A 21449-nucleotide genomic window follows, 5' to 3' on the forward strand; every position below is an offset into this window, starting at 1 on the left:
TCACACTAGCAGGCGGCACTCACCAGTACAGTGGGGATACAGACATTGTCACACTAGCAGACGGCACTCACCAGTACAGTGGGGATACAGACATTGTCACACTAGCAGATGGCACTCACCAGTACAGTGGGGATACAGACATTGTCACACTAGCGGATTGCACTTACCAGTACAGTGGGGATACAGACATTGTCACACTAGCAGGCGGCACTCACCAGTACAGTGGGGATACAGACATTGTCACACTAGCAGACGGCACTCACCAGTACAGTGGGGATACAGACATTGTCACACTAGCGGATTGCACTCACCAGTACAGTGGGGATACAGACATTGTCACACTAGCAGGCGGCACTCACCAGTACAGTGGGGATACAGACATTGTCACACTAGCAGGCGGCACTCACCAGTACAGTGGGGATACAGACATTGTCACACTAGCAGACGGCACTCACCAGTACAGTGGGGATACAGACATTATCACACTAGCGGATTGCACTCACCAGTACAGTGGGGATACAGACATTGTCACACTAGCAGGCGGCACTCACCAGTACAGTGGGGATACAGACATTGTAACACTAGCAGACGGCACTCACCAGTACAGTGGGGATACAGACATTGTCACACTAGCAGGCGGCACTCACCAGTACAGTGGGGATACAGACATTATCACACTAGCGGATTGCACTCACCAGTACAGTGGGGATACAGACATTGTCACACTAGCAGGCGGCACTCACCAGTACAGTGGGGATACAGACATTATCACACTAGCGGATTGCACTCACCAGTACAGTGGGGATACAGACATTGTCACACTAGCAGGCGGCACTCACCAGTACAGTGGGGATACAGACATTGTAACACTAGCAGACGGCACTCACCAGTACAGTGGGGATACAGACATTGTCACACTAGCAGACGGCACTCACCAGTACAGTGGGGATACAGACATTATCACACTAGCGGATTGCACTCACCAGTACAGTGGGGATACAGACATTGTCACACTAGCAGGCGGCACTCACCAGTACAGTGGGGATACAGACATTATCACACTAGCGGATTGCACTCACCAGTACAGTGGGGATACAGACATTGTCACACTAGCAGGCGGCACTCACCAGTACAGTGGGGATACAGACATTGTCACACTAGCAGACGGCACTCACCAGTACAGTGGGGATACAGACATTGTCACACTAGCAGGCGGCACTCACCAGCACAGTGGGGATACAGACATTGTCACACTAGCAGACGGCACTCACCAGTACAGTGGGGATACAGACATTGTCACGCTAGCAGACGGCACTCACCAGTACAGTGGGGATACAGACATTGTCACACTAGCAGGCGGCACTCACCAGCACAGTGGGGATACAGACATTGTCACACTAGCAGGCGGCACTCACCAGCAGAGTGGGGATACAGACATTGTCACACTAGCAGGCGGCACTCACCAGTACAGTGGGGATACAGACATTGTCACACTAGCAGGCGGCACTCACCAGTACAGCGGGGACACAGACATTGTCACACTAGCAGACGGCACTCACCAGTACAGTGGGGATACAGACATTGTCACACTAGCGGATTGCACTCACCAGTAAAGTGGGGATACAGGCATTGTCACACTAGCGGATTGCACTCACCAGTACAGTGGGGATACAGACATTGTCACACTAGCGGATTGCACTCACCAGTACAGTGCGGATACAGACATTGTCACACTAGCGGATTGCACTCACCAGTACAGTGGGGATACAGGCATTGTCACACTAGCGGATTGCACTCACCAGTACAGTGGGGATACAGGCATTGTCACACTAGCAGGCATCACTCACCAGTACAGTGCGGATACAGACATTGTCACACTAGCAGACGGCACTCACCAGTACAGTGCGGATACAGACATTGTCACACTAGCAGACGGCACTCACCAGTACAGTGGGGATACAGACATTGCCACACTAGCAGACTGCACTCACCAGTACAGTGGGGATACAGACATTGTCACACTAGCAGACAGCACTCACCAGTACAGTGGGGATACAGACATTGTCACGCTAGCAGATGGCACTCACCAGTACAGTGGGGATACATGCATTGTCACACTAGCAGGCGGCACTCACCAGTACAGTGGGGATACAGACATTGTCACACTAGCAGGCGGCACTCACCAGTACAGTGGGGATACAGACATTGTCACACTAGCGGATTGCACTCACCAGTACAGTGGGAATACAGACATTGTCACACTAGCAGGCGGCACTCACCAGTACAGTGGGGATACAGACATTGTCACACTAGCAGACGGCACTCACCAGTACAGTGGGGATACAGACATTGTCACACTAGCAGACGGCACTCACCAGTACAGTGGGGATACAGACATTGTCACACTAGCGGATTGCACTCACCAGTACAGTGGGGATACAGACATTGTCACACTAGCAGACGGCACTCACCAGTACAGTGGGGATACAGACATTGTCACACTAGCGGATTGCACTCACCAGTACAGTGGGGATACAGACATTGTCACACTAGCAGGCGGCACTCACCAGTACAGTGGGGATACAGACATTGTCACACTAGCAGACGGCACTCACCAGTACAGTGGGGATACAGACATTGCCACACTAGCAGGCGGCACTCACCAGTACAGTGGGGATACAGACATTGTCACACTAGCAGGCGGCACTCACCAGTACAGTGGGGATACAGACATTATCACACTAGCGGATTGCACTCACCAGTACAGTGGGGATACAGACATTGGGCTCGATTCACAGAGCGGTGCTAACCCAGTTAGAGACTTTAGGCATGATAACCATTGCACCACGCTGGTGAAAAGCCAGTTTAGGTGTGATAAGTTTAGGCATGATAAGTTTAGGTGTGATAAGTTTAGGCATGCTAAGTTTAGATAAGTTTAGATCGCTTGCAAAGTCCCTCACGCAAAGCAGCGCCATTAAACTTTATACGAAGTGCACCAGTCTTTGCTAGCGTAAAACTTTTGATCAGCTGTGCACTGCGGTGCTAACGCAGTTGGTGCTTAAACTTATCATGCCTAAACTTATCACACCTAAACTTATCATGCCTAAACTTATCACACCTAAACTTATCACACCTAAACTTATCATGCCTAAACTGAGTTTAGGCATGATAAAGTGCTTTTCACCAGGGTGCTAACTGTTAGCACCGCTTTGTGAATCAGGCCCATTGTCACACTAGCAGGCGGCACTCACCAGTACAGTGGGGATACAGACATTGTCACACTAGCAGACGGCACTCACCAGTACAGTGGGGATACAGACATTGTCACACTAGCAGGCGGCACTCACCAGTACAGTGGGGATACAGACATTGTCACACTAGCGGATTGCACTCAGCAGTACAGTGGGGATACAGGCATTGTCACACTAGCGGATTGCACTCACCAGTACAGTGGGGATACAGGTATTGTCACACTAGCAGGCATCACTCACCAGTACAGTGCGGATACAGACATTGTCACACTAGCAGACGGCACTCACCAGTACAGTGCGGATACAGACATTGTCACACTAGCAGACGGCACTCACCAGTACAGTGGGGATACATGCATTGTCACACTAGCAGGCGGCACTCACCAGTACAGTGGGGATACAGACATTGTCACACTAGCAGGCGGCACTCACCAGTACAGTGGGGATACAGACATTGTCACACTAGCGGATTGCACTCACCAGTACAGTGGGGATACAGACATTGTCACACTAGCAGGCGGCACTCACCAGTACAGTGGGGATACAGACATTGTCACACTAGCAGACGGCACTCACCAGTACAGTGGGGATACAGACATTGTCACACTAGCAGATGGCACTCACCAGTACAGTGGGGATACAGACATTGTCACACTAGCGGATTGCACTTACCAGTACAGTGGGGATACAGACATTGTCACACTAGCAGGCGGCACTCACCAGTACAGTGGGGATACAGACATTGTCACACTAGCAGACGGCACTCACCAGTACAGTGGGGATACAGACATTGTCACACTAGCGGATTGCACTCACCAGTACAGTGGGGATACAGACATTGTCACACTAGCAGGCGGCACTCACCAGTACAGTGGGGATACAGACATTGTCACACTAGCAGGCGGCACTCACCAGTACAGTGGGGATACAGACATTGTCACACTAGCAGACGGCACTCACCAGTACAGTGGGGATACAGACATTATCACACTAGCGGATTGCACTCACCAGTACAGTGGGGATACAGACATTGTCACACTAGCAGGCGGAACTCACCAGTACAGTGGGGATACAGACATTGTAACACTAGCAGACGGCACTCACCAGTACAGTGGGGATACAGACATTGTCACACTAGCAGGCGGCACTCACCAGTACAGTGGGGATACAGACATTGTCACACTAGCAGACGGCACTCACCAGTACAGTGGGGATACAGACATTGTCACACTAGCAGGCGGCACTCACCAGTACAGTGGGGATACAGACATTGTCACACTAGCAGACGGCACTCACCAGTACAGTGGGGATACAGACATTGTCACACTAGCAGGCGGCACTCACCAGTACAGTGGGGATACAGACATTGTCACACTAGCGGATTGCACTCAGCAGTACAGTGGGGATACAGGCATTGTCACACTAGCGGATTGCACTCACCAGTACAGTGGGGATACAGGTATTGTCACACTAGCAGGCATCACTCACCAGTACAGTGCGGATACAGACATTGTCACACTAGCAGACGGCACTCACCAGTACAGTGCGGATACAGACATTGTCACACTAGCAGACGGCACTCACCAGTACAGTGCGGATACAGACATTGTCACACTAGCAGACGGCACTCACCAGTACAGTGGGGATACATGCATTGTCACACTAGCAGGCGGCACTCACCAGTACAGTGGGGATACAGACATTGTCACACTAGCAGGCGGCACTCACCAGTACAGTGGGGATACAGACATTGTCACACTAGCGGATTGCACTCACCAGTACAGTGGGGATACAGACATTGTCACACTAGCAGGCGGCACTCACCAGTACAGTGGGGATACAGACATTGTCACACTAGCAGACGGCACTCACCAGTACAGTGGGGATACAGACATTGTCACACTAGCAGATGGCACTCACCAGTACAGTGGGGATACAGACATTGTCACACTAGCGGATTGCACTCACCAGTACAGTGGGGATACAGACATTGTCACACTAGCAGGCGGCACTCACCAGTACAGTGGGGATACAGACATTGTCACACTAGCAGACGGCACTCACCAGTACAGTGGGGATACAGACATTGTCACACTAGCGGATTGCACTCACCAGTACAGTGGGGATACAGACATTGTCACACTAGCAGGCGGCACTCACCAGTACAGTGGGGATACAGACATTGTCACACTAGCAGGCGGCACTCACCAGTACAGTGGGGATACAGACATTGTCACACTAGCAGACGGCACTCACCAGTACAGTGGGGATACAGACATTATCACACTAGCGGATTGCACTCACCAGTACAGTGGGGATACAGACATTGTCACACTAGCAGGCGGCACTCACCAGTACAGTGGGGATACAGACATTGTCACACTAGCAGACGGCACTCACCAGTACAGTGGGGATACAGACATTGTCACACTAGCAGGCGGCACTCACCAGTACAGTGGGGATACAGACATTGTCACACTAGCGGATTGCACTCACCAGTACAGTGGGGATACAGACATTGTCACACTAGCAGACGGCACTCACCAGGACAGTGGGGATACAGACATTGTCACACTAGCAGGCGGCACTCACCAGTACAGTGGGGATACAGACATTGTCACACTAGCAGGCGGCACTCACCAGTACAGTGGGGATACAGACATTGTCACACTAGCAGACGGCACTCACCAGTACAGTGGGGATACAGACATGGTCACACTAGCAGGCGGCACTCACCAGTACAGTGGGGATACAGACATTGTCACACTAGCGGATTGCACTCACCAGTACAGTGGGGATACAGACATTGTCACACTAGCAGACGGCACTCACCAGGACAGTGGGGATACAGACATTGTCACACTAGCAGACGGCACTCACCAGTACAGTGGGGATACAGACATTGTCACACTAGCAGACGGCACTCACCAGTACAGTGGGGATACAGACATTGTCACACTAGCAGACGGCACTCACCAGTACAGTGGGGATACAGACATTGTCACACTAGCGGATTGCACTCACCAGTACAGTGGGGATACAGACATTGTCACACTAGCAGACGGCACTCACCAGGACAGTGGGGATACAGACATTGTCACACTAGCAGACGGCACTCACCAGGACAGTGGGGATACAGACATTGTCACACTAGCAGGCGTCACTCACCAGTACAGTGGGGATACAGACATTGTCACACTAGCAGTCGGCACTCACCAGGACAGTGGGGATACAGACATTGTCACACTAGCAGTCGGCACTCACCAGGACAGTGGGGATACAGACATTGTCACACTAGCAGGCGGCACTCACCAGGACAGTGGGGATACAGACATTGTCACACTAGCAGGCCGCACTCACCAGTACAGTGGGGATACAGACATTGCCACACTAGCAGACGGCACTCACCAGTACAGTGGGGATACAGACATTGTCACACTAGCAGGCGTCACTCACCAGGACAGTGGGGATACAGACATTGTCACACTAGCAGACGGCACTCACCAGTACAGTGGGGATACAGACATTGTCACACTAGCAGGCGGCACTCACCAGTACAGTGGGGATACAGAGATTGTCACACTAGCAGGCGGCACTCACCAGTACAGTGGGGATACAGACATTGCCACACTAGCAGACGGCACTCACCAGTACAGTGGGGATACAGACATTGTCACACTAGCAGACAGCACTCACCAGTACAGTGGGGATACAGACATTGTCATACTAGCAGACGGCACTCACCAGTACAGTGGGGAAACAGACATTGTCACACTAGCAGGCGGCACTCACCAGTACAGTGGGGATACAGACATTGCCACACTAGCAGACGGCACTCACCAGTACAGTGGGGATACAGACATTGTCACGCTAGCAGACGGCACTCACCAGTACAGTGGGGATACAGACATTGTCACACTAGCAGACGGCACTCACCAGTACAGTGGGGATACAGACATTGCCACACTAGCAGACGGCACTCACCAGTACAGTGGGGATACAGACATTGTCACACTAGCAGACGGCACTCACCAGTACAGTGGGGATACAGACATTGTCACACTAGCAGGCGGCACTCACCAGTACAGTGGGGATACAGACATTGTCACACTAGCAGACGGCACTCACCAGTACAGTGGGGATACAGACATTGCCACACTAGCAGACGGCACTCACCAGTACAGTGGGGATACAGACATTGCCACACTAGCAGACGGCACTCACCAGTACAGTGGGGATACAGACATTGTCACACTAGCAGACGGCACTCACCAGTACAGTGGGGATACAGACATTGTCACACTAGCAGACGGCACTCACCAGTACAGTGGGGATACAGACATTGTCACACTAGCAGGCGGCACTCACCAGTACAGTGGGGATACAGACATTGTCACACTAGCAGACGGCACTCACCAGTACAGTGGGGATACAGACATTGTCACACTAGCAGGCGGCACTCACCAGTACAGTGGGGATACAGACATTGTCACACTAGCAGACGGCACTCACCAGTACAGTGGGGATACAGACATTGTCACACTAGCAGACGGCACTCACCAGTACAGTGCAGATACAGACATTGTCACACTAGCAGACGGCACTCACCAGTACAGTGGGGATACAGACATTGTCACGCTAGCAGACGGCACTCACCAGTACAGTGGGGATACAGACATTGTCATACTAGCAGACGGCACTCACCAGTACAGTGCGGATACAGACATTGTCACACTAGCAGACGGCACTCACCAGTACAGTGGGGATACAGACATTGTCACATGTGTTGAGGAGGAAGCAGGAAAATGTCTGCAGTGTATTTCGGCTTTCTGACGATACTGTGATGAAGGCATTAGTCTGAGCAGCGTCATCCTGCTGGCAAGCCAATGCCAATCTAAAAGGAAAAAGCATGGGTTTCAGTTAGTTTAATAGCATTTTTTACAATTTTGCAGCTTGATTTTTTATCGTTTTTTGTCAGACTCTGTTTAACAAATAAATTATAAATCCATGTTGGAGTTATTAGGGGAGAGCGAGATTTGAACGTTTGTTCTAGCGGTGACAAAACATAGGGGGCGGTGATGATGCCAACATTTTGGAGGGAAATGTGGAATGGGCATCTGCTCCCAGGATGCTCTGGTAGAATGGAAGTTATGTCTATTTTACCAACTTAGAACTGTGATTTATAGGGTGTATTTTGTGCAGAACGTTAATAGTAGTACGTAGGTTACATGTGTGTGTGCTTAGTTACAGATTACAGCAAGGTACTTGCATTCCTCCAGCTTGTTTGCTAGCTGTGCACTGCACCTAGTACTGTGAGAAGCACTCTCTGCTATGGGATTCATTCGTTGCATATTTACATAGGTTAGATGTGTGTGTGTGTGTGTGTGTGTGTGTGTGTGTGTGTGTGTGTGTGTGTGTGTGTGTGTGTGTGTGTGTGTGTGTGTGTGTAGTGTGTGTGTGTATTTGTGTGTGTGTGTATTGTGTGTGTATGTAGTGTGTGTGTGTAGTGTGTGTGTGTATTGTGTGTGTGTATGTAGTGTGTGTGTGTGTGTGTGTGTGTGTGTGTGTGTAGTGTGTGTGTGTGTGTGTGTATGTAGTGTGCGTGTTTGTAGTGTGTGTGTGTATGTAGTGTGTGTGTGTGTGTGTGTGTGTGTGTAGTGTGTGTGTGTGTATGTAGTGTGTGTGTAGTGTGTATGTGTGTGTGTGTGTGTGTAGTGTGTGTGTGTGTGTGTATTGTGTGTGTGTGTGTGTGTGTATGTAGTGTGTGTGTGTGTGTGTGTTTGTAGTGTGTGTGTGTGTGTAGTGTGTGTGTGTGTATGTAGTGTGTGTGTATGTAGTGTGTGTATGTAGTGTGTGTGTGTGTGTGCGTAGTGTGTGTGTGTAGTGTGTGTGGTGTGTGTGTGTGTGTGTGTGTGTAGTGTGTGTGTGTGTAGTGTGTGTGTATGTAGTGTGTGTGTAGTGTGTGTGTGTGTGTGTGTGTATGTAGTGTGTGTGTGTAGTGTGTATGTAGTGTGTGTGTGTGTAGTGTGTGTGTGTGTGTGTGTGTAGTGTGTGTGTGTAGTGTGTGTGTGTGTGTGTGTGTACAGTGTGTGTGTATAGTGTGTGTGTGTGTAGTGTGTGTGTATGTAGTGTGTGTGTGTGTGTGTGTGTGTGTGTAGTGTGTGTGTGTGTAGTGTGTGTGTGTGTGTGTCTAATGTGTGTGTAGTGTGTGTGTGTGTAAAGTGTGTGTGTGTGTGTAGTGTGTGTGTGTATGTAGTGTGTGTGTGTGTGTGTGTGTGTGTGTGTGTGTGTGTGTGTGTGTGTGTGTGTGTACATGCATGTGGTGTGTGTGTGTGTGTGTGTGTGTGTGTGCTTAGTTACAGGTTACAGCAAGGTACTTGCATTCCTCCAGCCTGTTTGCTAGCTGCACCTAGTACTGTGAGAAGAATTGTCCACTATAGGATTCATACAGTGCAGAGTTACATAGGTTAGATGTGTGTGTGTGCTTAGTTACAGATTACAGCAAGGTACTTGTGTTCCTCCAGCCTGTTTGCTAGCTGTACACTGCACCTAGTACTGTGAGAAGAATTGTCCACTATGGGATTCATACAGTGCTGAGTAACTTATGTAGAAGTGTGTGTACAACTAGGTAGGCATTGTACTACTGAAGGGTCACATAGTCCCGTAACTAGCTGTATTGTACTACCCACTTTGAGAATTGGCATTCCTAAGAGTTGCTGTATGCTGCTTTAGTACATATTTTCTTACCGTACAAGTACAACATAGCAGGTGTATTATACCATTGCTGACATTACATTCCATTCTGACATTTTCACCCAGGGTGAATGACCCTTACATTATGTGGCTTTTAGCATTCTACAGATCAGCACCCCAATCATTACACATCGGACAGGGCTAGAAACAAATGGTACGCTCATTTATTTCACTGATTATACACTGACATGTTGCACAGCGGCGCAGCAGCAGCGCTAATCGCACCCGGCAGGTGTTGCATGAAAACTGTATGTTCATTCATGTCCCTGACACCGATGTGCTCCCACTTGTATTACGCTGCATTACCACATAAGTCCAGGAGGGGTCAGCAGCTATCACAAGCACGCAGCTGGGGGTGCCCAGGCCCCTGGATATACAGAAGGAAACCACGTGGAGTTGCAGGACACAGCTCTTCTTTTAGTAAGGTACAGATAAGCAAACAGTTTCAGTCGTCCCCGACCTTCATCAATGTCTCTATATATATATATATATTCAGCTTTTACTGGATTAGCCATATGCTTGTTCCAGGGTTTGACTCAGACACTACTTATGCTATTATGCTAGAAGATCAACAGGGCTGCCAGGCAACTTGCATTGCTTACAAGGAAATAAATATGGCAGCCTCCATACCCCTCTCACCTCGGTTATTCTTTAACCCTAACCTACAAAGCTCTCCACTATCTCTCCCCTGTACTTCTCCTCACTAGTTTCCAGATACCAACCCGACCGCAATCTCACATCTGCACTGGAGCTTCTGTTGTCTAGAATCACCTCCTCACATTCACTTATACAAGATTTCTCACGTGCTTCACCCCTCCTCTGGAAACCCCTCCCACAACTCATCCGTCACTCTTCAAACTCACTTTGTCCAACAAGCATGCGCTCTAACTTAGGCCATTCCCCCTTTGACCTCTGGCCAAGTTGTACTCCTCACTAGATAACCTAAAACCACACTGCCTCTAGGTATGACTATTGTATATTATCCAACCTCTCCCCCCACCATTCCTTTAGATTGTAAGCATGCTGGGGCAGAGCTCTCTCCCCCTTCTTATATGAGTCTTATAGTTTGTTATACATTTTATTCATCATGTTACTTTTGTCACTGTAATTGCCATTTCTGTATTATGTACCCCATGTTTGTTCCTTACTTTGTACAGCGCCACGGAATATGTTAGTGCTTTATAAATCAATTATAATAATGCTCACTTGCAGCCCCAATGAAAAGCTTCCAGTGTTCTTGTAAGAAGCTGACTACATCTTCTGAGACGTTTTATTTCTTGTCTGTTTGCCGTGTGCTTCTGCAAACAAACAATAGCAACATGTCTATTTAATTATAAGTCTATAAAACGATCACACAAACCTGTGAAATGTAACATAAAACCCACATATACACATACAATGAATAGCAATGAACAATCTGAGAATACAGCACTGATCTGTAACACAATACTCTGCAGTCTCGCAATAGGAGAGGTTCATTCTATGCTTAGTACACAGAAGCCCAACTTATGAAAAAGTGGACCTGAACTCTTACACAGGACACAAAGAAAACAGAGAGAAATGCACCCTGTGTGATTTTAGAGAGAAGAGCCTGTTTAATTCTCCCTCATCTTCAAGTAATCACAAGTGTAATTTGATTTCTCAGCCGTGTCAGCACATAAATTCCGCAGTCCTAGGCAGACAGCTAATATGTAAACACAGGATGCTAACCCTTTGCTTGCTTCCATGAAAGCAGGAAGTAGACACGCTGCAGATTTATTGCAGGGGTTCTATAAACTATAAGAAATAAAGGTTTCTCTTTGAAGGTTATTATGCTGTTGCTGATGTTTTACAGCAGAGAGGAAGTTCTGAGTTCAGTTGCGCATTAAATAAAGATTTAATATTCCAAAAAGTGGAACAGGGCAGAAAGAATATATACAAAAATAATATTTACAAAAACAAAAGTAAACATGACAAAGGTACACAAAAGGACATTTACTTATAAAATAAAAGGGAATAGAACAGAAATAAAATGTTACCCTGAGTAAGGTCTAATTTCTGGCCGTGGAAGGATACAAGTTAGCTGATCAGATCAGGGACTTCCTCTAGCTCAGGAAGCCATCTTCAGAGAAAGAACCTCACTGGATCCCTGAGATGGTTCTTATAGGAGAGAATGTACCCCGAGGGCTACCCAGACTTGTAATCCAAAAATAACCCAATTTCCTCCTATTCTATAAAGGACCCCATTCCTACATGTATGCAAACATCAGAGAGTTTCCTGCATCATCAGCGGTCTCCATACACAACACCCGTCCAGGTTCCCATTTAGGTGAAGATATTTAAATGTCATTACAGCAATGTTTTTATTCACACAAAACATATGACAATGCATTTCACGGGTACTGGCCCGCTTCCTCAGGTTAATCTCAAAACAGCAGTATCAGAGGCGCTCACGTTCACTGCTATTTTGAGACTCACGCACAACTCTTTTTGAATTGACCTGAGGAAGTGGGCCAGTACTCACCAGTACTCTTCCCCTCAGTGATGACTCACCAATGCTCCTCCCCTCAGTGATGACACACCAGTGCTTCTCCCCTCAGTGATGATACACCAGTGCTCCTCCCCTCAGTGATAACACACCAGTGCTTCTCCCCTCAGTGATGACACACCAGTGCTCCTCCCCTCAGTGATGACTCACCAGTACTTCTCCCCTCAGTGATGACACACCAGTGCTCCTCCCCTCAGTGATGACTCACCAGTGCTCCTCCCCTCAGTGATGACTCACCAGTGCTCCTCCCCTCAGTGATGACTCACCAGTGCTCCTCCCCTCAGTGATGACTCACCAGTGCTCCTCCCCTCAGTGATGACTCACCAGTGCTCCTCCCCTCAGTGATGACTCACCAGTGCTCCTCCCCTCAGTGATGACTCACCAGTGCTCCTCCCCTCAGTGATGACTCACCAGTGCTCCTACCCTCAGTGATGACTCACCAGTGCTCCTCCCCTCAGTGATGACTCACCAGTGCTCCTCCCCTCAGTGATGACTCACCAGTACTTCTCCCCTCAGTGATGACTCACCAATGCTCCTCCCCTCAGTGATGACTCACCAGTACTCCTCCCCTCAGTGATGACTCACCAGTGCCCCTTCCCATCAGTGATGACTCACCAGTGCTCCTCCCCTCAGTGATGACTCACCAGTGCTCCTCCCCTCAGTGATGACTCACCAGTGCTCCTCCCCTCAGTGATGACTCACCAGTGCTCCTACCCTCAGTGATGACTCACCAGTGCTCCTCCCCTCAGTGATGACTCACCAGTGCTCCTCCCCTCAGTGATGACTCACCAGTACTTCTCCCCTCAGTGATGACTCACCAATGCTCCTCCCCTCAGTGATGACTCACCAGTACTCCTCCCCTCAGTGATGACTCACCAGTGCCCCTTCCCATCAGTGATGACTCACCAGTGCTCCTCCCCTCAGTGATGACTCACCAGTGCTCCTCCCCTCAGTGATGACTCATCAGTACTTCTCCCCTCAGTGATGACTCACCAATGCTCCTCCCCTCAGTGATGACTCACCAGTACTCCTCCCCTCAGTGATGACTCACCAGTGCCCCTTCCCATCAGTGATGACTCACCAGTGCTCCTCCCCTCAGTGATGACACACCAGTGCTCCTCCCCTCAGTGATGACTCACCAGTACTCCTCCCCTCAGTGATGACTCACCAGTGCTCCTCCCCTCAGTGATGACTCACCAGTGCTCCTCCCCTCAGTGATGACTCACCAGTACTTCTCCCCTCAGTGATGACTCACCAGTACTTCTCCCCTCAGTGATGACTCACCAGTGCTCCTCCCCTCAGTGATGACTCACCAGTACTTCTCCCCTCAGTGATGACTCACCAGTACTTCTCCCCTCAGTGATGACTCACCAGTGCTCCTCCCCTCAGTGATGACTCACCAGTGCTCCTCCCTTCCGTGATAACTCACCAGTGCCCCTTCCCATCAGTGATGACTCACCAGTGCTCCTCCCCTCATTGATGACTCACCAGAGCTCCTCCCTCAGTGATGACTCACCAGTGCTCCTCCCTCAGTGATGACTCACCAGTGCTCCTCCCTCAGTGATGACTCACCAATGCTCCTCCCCTCAATGACTCACCAGTGCTCCTCCCTCAGTGATGACTCACCAATGCTCCTCCCCTCAATGATGACTCACCAGTGCTCCTCCCTCAGTGATGACTCACCAGTGCTCCACCCCTCAGTGATGACTCACCAGTACTCCTCCCCTCAGTGATGACTCACCAGTGCTCCTCTCCTCAGTGATGACTCACCAGTGCGCCTCCCCTCAGTGATGACTCACCAGTACTTCTCCCTCAGTGATGACTCACCAATGCTCCTCCCTCAGTGATGACTCACCAGTGCTCCTCCCCTCAGTGATGACTCACCAGTGCTCTTCCCTTCAGTGATGACTCACCAGTACTTCTCCCTCAGTGATGACTCACCAATGCTCCTCCCCTCAATGATGACTCACCAGTGCTCCTCCCCTCATTGATGACTCACCAGTGCTCCTCCCCTCAGTGATGATAAAATGAGATCAGCACAGCGCTCCAGCATCTTAGTCAGAAGCTTCTCTAGCTCTTCATACAGCACTGGGCTGCTGAGGTGATCCTTCCTGCAGGGGACAAAGACCAAAATAGCATAGCTAAAGTTCAACATTTAATCAAGAAGTAAAAAAGAAAAGATTTGGGGAAAATAGACACATCGATTATGACTAATCTTTCATAAAATGTTTACAACTTGTGTGTGCTTACTGTTTCGTTTCCTACTGTTTGCCCTTTATGGTAAGTATGACCACAAATGGCCTCATTTCTCTATTACATGGACAATGGAAGCTGTCTGGTAGCCCTCATATTGAGAGCTTGGCTCCATACTATTATCACAAGTTCAACACTCGTGATGAACATAAATCCGGCCTATAGCATGTCCTGGCTTCTTTCTCCCTTGTTCTGTACTTGAGCTGATGATGGTAAAGAAAATTCCTTGACAAAATGTAACGAAGACAAAAACTTTGGCAAGAATTCTTCACAGCCCGATTTACACGTCAAGGATTGGTGAAGGGGAACATGAGAGCGGATGCACACAGTCAATGCAAACATCTCAGATTGTTGCTGAAGATGCCTAGAGCCCCCGGGGACTTTTATACTTTTTATCTCATTCTGGCCACCTGTCTGACTCCTGGGCGCGATGAACACATTGCTTGATGCATCTTTACCGCTGGACCCTGGCTTACTATTATTCCGGAGACTTGGAGAACCAACCTCAGGATGCATAAGCAAAAACGACTTCAATTGTTGAGCTTACAAGTCAGAAAAGACATTTTATAAGGCCTCTCTTCCAACTTTGCCCTATGAAATACAGAAAGAATTGGGCAGTATGGGAGTAGGAGTACAAGATTCTAGACCTTACAAGTAATAACTTCATACCATTTTTGGATTGAATGATGTGGTGTTCAGAGTATAATTCCTGCCGCCTAAGAGTGTCGTGGGTTGTGTGTGTGTGTGTGGGGGGGGGGGGGGGATGGGGTGCAGAACAAGACGTACAAGACATTCTTTCTTCTCACGTCTTTCTTACTTTTCCTGCTATCAGTTCACATTATCTCCTAGAAAATAATTTTTCATCTCTGTTAAAAATGACTTTGGGACTCTGCTATTGAAAAAGTATCAAAAAGTTGGTGAAAAGTGCTGCAAAAATAATTCTGAGTCTTTTCTTGCTTGCTGGCAGCTTGAAAGGCATTTTATTTATAATGTGGAAAATCACCTAGGAGAAAAAGTAAATTGGATCGGGTCCTGTGAACCTTATTGCTTGTTTGTAAATTGTTTCTTTTATAAAAAATAAAATTCAAACTTTAAAAATAAAAAGTTCTCTTTCAGCAGCTTGTGTTAACTTTTGCAACTTTGAAGGAAACCAATTGTTCTACAGTATATTAGCTGGTCCTTTAAGGGCAGAGCGGACAAGTGTCAGGGCCCTGTTGGGAGGCTAAGGCACTTCCAGGATGTGGAGTCTAAATGACCATGCATCTTTAACAGAGCAACCCGCAAGCGATGATAGAACCTGAATCTGGAGAAAGTGGACCTATGGGAAGTTTGAGTCTCTTCGCGGAGATGAGGTATGTAACATTCTCTGTGATCTGTGAGAATAAACACAGGGCATCGAGCCCCTTCCAACAAATACCTCAACTCCTCTAGTGCAGATTAATGGTAAGATGCTTCCAGTCCCCAACATCATAGTTCTCCAGGACTAAGCTTGCATGAGAAGTAAGAGGTTAAAAGCAATCAGGTTCAGAGACAGAATTGCAACAATCGCTGTCTCAGCGACATCTACTTCTAGGACAAATGTTAATGTAGGATGAGCAGGTCTGAGGACTGCTGTGGAGGTTGAGGGGCCTTTTACACTTAAAGAGACACTGAAGCGAAAAAAAAAATATGATATAATGAATTGGTTGTGTACTATGAATAATTACTAGAAGATTAGCAGCAAAGAAAATATTCTCATACTTTTATTTTCAGGTATATAGTGTTTTTTCTAACATTGCATCATTCTATAATATGTGCAGATTACACAACACTAAGCATTCAAAATGAGTCTATCAGAGCAGTCTGTGAAGTAATGACCTCTCCTCTAGCAGAGAAAAAGTAAATAGTTCAGGAACAGTTGAGATAATAAAAGTCAGATAACAGCCCTCTCCACGACTAACTTAGTCGGTGAGCTTAATGGCTTGTTTGCATAGAGATAACAACTGGAGTTTCTCAACTCTTCCTGTACTGGAAACAATTAGACTGATGTATCTGATCTTAATGTTTTATTTCTTAGCTGTGCTACACATACAAACCATAATATCATCATTTTTTTTTTCGCTTCAGTGTCTCTTTAATGCGTAGCATTGAGTTGTGTCGCATTGCGTCACGTTCAGTCTCATTTTGGCAAATGGGACGCAACTCACAGTAAGGCATTAAGAGAAAAAGTATGTTTTGGAGAATACTTACTTCCATTAGAGATCCAGCTGTGTCATCATCAGAGTACTTTGTGGCAAGCACAGTAATGACAACACTGACATCCCTCGTCCATTACCTTAGAAAGGCTGCTATTGTTCTTGTGGCTTCTGTCGCCACTTCCATGAAAGGGTTGTCTACGGCCTTCAGCAGAACATCAACAGCTGCCTTAAAGCTTCCCGGATTAGTGAAGAGCCTTATATCCGCCGGTTGCCTGTAACAGAGAATGCACCGGTTTGCCAGTATTAAGCGTAATGCACATTTCAGTATAAACCCCTAACTGAAGCACGGCAAGGTCACTGGGCTGAGTGCAGCAGCGGCTCCAGCTCTGAGGAAGTCCCTGACTGGACTGACCACTTCCTGTGAGGATTATCCACACATGGCGGACTACCCCTCCTCCCCTCCCTCACCATCTCACGTAAAATGCTCTAAAAGTCATGAAGTCTCTTGTCTGATATTCTATCATATATAAACTACTAAGTGATTGCCCGGCGTTGCCCGGGTATATATTTGGCTGGTGTTGGCTCTGCATACTTTTTCTAACCCTAACGCACAAACACTCAATGACCAAGTTTGTGAGCTTTGCCGTCTTTGGCATCATTCATTTGCACTGAAATTAAAAAAATCTGATTGGCTGTTTGTGGCTCCACCCCATTTCTGAATTTGAACCCCAGTCACCCAATGACCAACTGTATCAGGTTTGAGGCCTGTGCCATTAACCGTGCAAGAATGGTGGCAATTAAATATTCCCCTTGAAAAGCAATAGGTGAATATTGATTGGCTTTTTTAGACTCCACCCACTTCCCTGAATATTAATCCCAGTCACTCAGCGACCATCTGTGCAAAGTTTGAGAACCCTGCCATTAACAGTGTAAGAATGGCTGTAGTTTACATTTTCCCAGTGAAATTTGTATTTGTCTCCACCCACTTTCTGGTTATGGGGATAAAAAGTATCCTATACTGTATGTTATTCCAGGTAATGTACTATGTGTGTGCCAAATTTCATTCACATCCGTTCAGCCATTTTTGCGTGATCGAGTAACAAACATCCAAACTTTCGCATTTATATTATTAGTAAGATAAGATTGGACCTTCATGTGTTCAGTAGACGGATCCTCCTACAGTCATTATTTGGCAATCATGCTCTAAATTTAAATACAATATTTTGGAAGGCCTGCAGGCGGAAGCCGGAGTGACGCAGTCTCCAGATGTGATGATGGCTTCTGGGACAAGAAATCTGCCCCAGTGTTATCATCTCCTTTCTGATTTTGGGCTAAGGCATAGATCTCGCATATTTCCACCTTTTCCCTTTACCCTAGCTTACAGACCTTTATTTCAGGGCTGGTGGAGGAAATGATGAGGATTAGAACTGATAGAAGAGGAACTGCTAATCTAACTCAGGATGAGTTGAATGCCTTGGACTCCCTCCAGGTGATCAAGCACTCAGATAAAGGGGCAATGTTGTCATTATGAGGGAAATGTGCCTGGACGTCCTTGGAATGTGGGAATTCTAGGTGCGGGTCTCCCCATCGAGGGCCCTCAGGGTGATCTTTTCTAGATTATTCATAATGCAGAGGCACAGAATGTGATTGATGGTGAAGTCAGTCAGTCTTTGAAGCTTCTTGAACTTATCTTGCCCACCTAAGGTACATAAGAAGTTGGACAAGCCCCCGGGATGTCCTGTCGTTTCCGGGAGGGGTTTTCTCACTGAGATTGTGAGCATTTATTTAGACAAGCACCTCCAGCCACAAGTCCAAGTCCTGCCATCTTATGTTAGGGATACTTCTCATCTCTTATGTGTTCTCATTGGTTTACAGGCACCAGCTGGCACCCTTCTTGTGGCCCTTGATGTGGAAGCCCTGTACTCGATTACCCCGCATGAAAAGGGGCGTACAGGCATCAAGCCCATTTCTTGGGGAATTGAGCACCTATCATGTTTTCTTACAGCGTATTTCTGCTGCTTAACAACTTGTTTGTGTTTGAGGGTGCCCACTACTTCCAGGTGCAGCGATGGGCACAACTTGTGCCCCTTCTTACGCCAACCTGTACCTGAAGGAGTGGGAATGACATACTAGCTTGCCTGTGTGGAGCATTCTACATTGGGAAGACCAAACGGGAACTTAGGTCCAGGATCGCTAAACATATTGTCAGTATAAACAGTAAGGACCCTTCTATCCTGACACTGGTGGCTCGGCACGTCAAGACTACCCACGGCGGCAGTTACAGCAATGTGAGACTTACAGGACTTGACAGAATACACAGAACTGTAAGAGGAGGCAACTTCAACAGCCCTCGGTTACAAAAGGAGGCGTACTGGATTTTTCGCCACCAGGCTTGACCATTTCTTTAAGCTGTGCACCTCTGGCTGGGGTATGTGCAATGGGGACCTGTTGTCTGTGTTACGTCCCCTTCCCCTGTGAGACAATCTGAATTATTTATATTGCCAAGTATAAAAGGGAGGGGGCGGGGGAGTTGTAGCCATAATTAGTTTTGGCTCATACAGTTCTGGAAGGGGGGGGGATAATGTCCGAAAGTCTAGAGCGAGGCTGCCACACTACGGGGCCACCAGTTGCACTTTGGATCATCTGTCATTCCTAAGGAGACATTGAGGGGTGGGGGACAGAGGGATAGGAAGGTTCAGCAGTGATGGACCAGTTCTTCATGAAAGAAACCTGCGGTGATGGCTGACACTGCTGAGGATCCCGATTGCTGACATCTGGCAGGGCTGGCCAAGGTGTTCCAGTTCATAAGGTGCAGTAGTGATTATTTCTGTGGTGGGCCCAAACTCCTGGGCAGCATTCAGGAGGGCTGGTCGGGGTGTTCCAGTTCATAAGGTGCAGTAGTGTTCTGTGGTGGGCCCCGACTCCTGGGCAGCATTCAGCAGTGCTGGTCGGAGTGTTCCAGTTCATAAGGTGCAGTAGTGTTCTGTGGTGGGCCCCAACTCCTGGGCAGCATTCAGCAGGGCTGGTCGGGGTGTTCCAGTTCATAAGGTGCAGTAGTGTTCTGTGGTGGGCCCCAACTCCTGGGCAGCATTCAGCAGGGCTGGTCGGGGTGTTCCAGTTCATAAGGTGCAGTAGTGTTCTGTGGTGGGCCCAAACTCCTGGGCAGCATTCAGCAGGGCTGGTCGGGGTGTTCCAGTTCATAAGGTGCAGTAGTGTTCTGTGGTGGGCCCCAACTCCTGGGCAGCATTCAGCAGGGCTGGTCGGGGTGTTCCAGTTCATAAGGTGCAGTAGTGTTCTGTGGTGGGCCCCGGCTCCTGGGCAGCATTCAGCAGGGCTGGTCGGGGTGTTCCAGTTCATAAGGTGCAGTAGTGTTCTGTGGTGGGCCCCGGCTCCTGGGCAGCATTCAGCAGGGCTGGTCGGGGTGTTCCAGTTCATAAGGTGCAGTAGTGTTCTGTGGTGGGCCCCAACTCCTGGGCAGCATTCAGCAGGGCTGGTCGGGGTGTTCCAGTTCATAAGGTGCAGTAGTGTTCTGTGGTGGGCCCCAACTCCTGGGCAGCATTCAGCAGGGCTGGTCGGGGTGTTCCAGTTCATAAGGTGCAGTAGTGTTCTGTGGTGGGCCCCAACTCCTGGGCAGCATTCAGCAGGGCTGGTCGGGGTGTTCCAGTTCATAAGGTGCAGTAGTGTTCTGTGGTGGGCCCCGGCTCCTGGGCAGCATTCAGCAGGGCTGGTCGGGGTGTTCCAGTTCATAAGGTGCAGTAGTGTTCTGTGGTGGGCCCCAACTCCTGGGCAGCATTCAGCAGGGCTGGTCGGGGTGTTCCAGTTCATAAGGTGCAGTAGTGTTCTGTGGTGGGCCCCAACTCCTGGGCAGCATTCAGCAGGGCTGGTCGGGGTGTTCCAGTTCATAAGGTGCAGTAGTGTTCTGTGGTGGGCCCCAACTCCTGGGCAGCATTCAGCAGGGCTGGTCGGGGTGTTCCAGTTCATAAGGTGCAGTAGTGTTCTGTGGTGGGCCCCGACTCCTGGGCAGCATTCAGCAGGGCTGGTCGGGGTGTTCCAGTTCATAAGGTGCAGTAGTGTTCTGTGGTGGGCCCCAACTCCTGGGCAGCATTCAGCAGGGCTGGTCGGGGTGTTCCAGTTCATAAGGTGCAGTAGTGTTCTGTGGTGGGCCCCGGCTCCTGGGCAGTATTCAGCAGGGCTGGTCGGGGTGTTCCAGTTCATAAGGTGCAGTAGTGTTCTGTGGTGGGCCCCAACTCCTGGGCAGCATTCAGCAGGGCTGGTCGGGGTGTTCCAGTTCATAAGGTGCAGTAGTGTTCTGTGGTGGGCCCCAACTCCTGGGCAGCATTCAGCAGGGCTGGTCGGGGTGTTCCAGTTCATAAGGTGCAGTAGTGTTCTGTGGTGGGCCCCAACTCCTGGGCAGCATTCAGCAGGGCTGGTCGGGGTGTTCCAGTTCATAAGGTGCAGTAGTGTTCTGTGGTGGGCCCCGGCTCCTGG

The 21449-nt window shown here is 48.8% G+C and overlaps 1 protein-coding gene across 2 annotated transcripts in view; it reads right to left on the bottom strand.

Moving 5' to 3' along the window:
• MEI1 (meiotic double-stranded break formation protein 1) overlaps positions 1 to 21449 on the bottom strand; it is a 501764-nt gene that overhangs the window by 259239 nt on the left and 221076 nt on the right. For both annotated transcript variants that reach the window (XM_068254993.1, XM_068254992.1), the window contains 4 exons: positions 17099 to 17233; positions 14531 to 14642; positions 11211 to 11302; positions 8004 to 8145 (listed from right to left, as the gene is read on the bottom strand). In XM_068254993.1, the coding sequence (XP_068111094.1) occupies positions 8004 to 8145; positions 11211 to 11302; positions 14531 to 14642; positions 17099 to 17233 (481 nt within the window). The remainder of the gene's footprint in view (positions 1 to 8003; positions 8146 to 11210; positions 11303 to 14530; positions 14643 to 17098; positions 17234 to 21449) is intronic.

Source organism: Hyperolius riggenbachi, chromosome 9, assembly GCF_040937935.1.
Source record: "Hyperolius riggenbachi isolate aHypRig1 chromosome 9, aHypRig1.pri, whole genome shotgun sequence".
NCBI lineage: Eukaryota > Metazoa > Chordata > Amphibia > Anura > Hyperoliidae > Hyperolius > Hyperolius riggenbachi.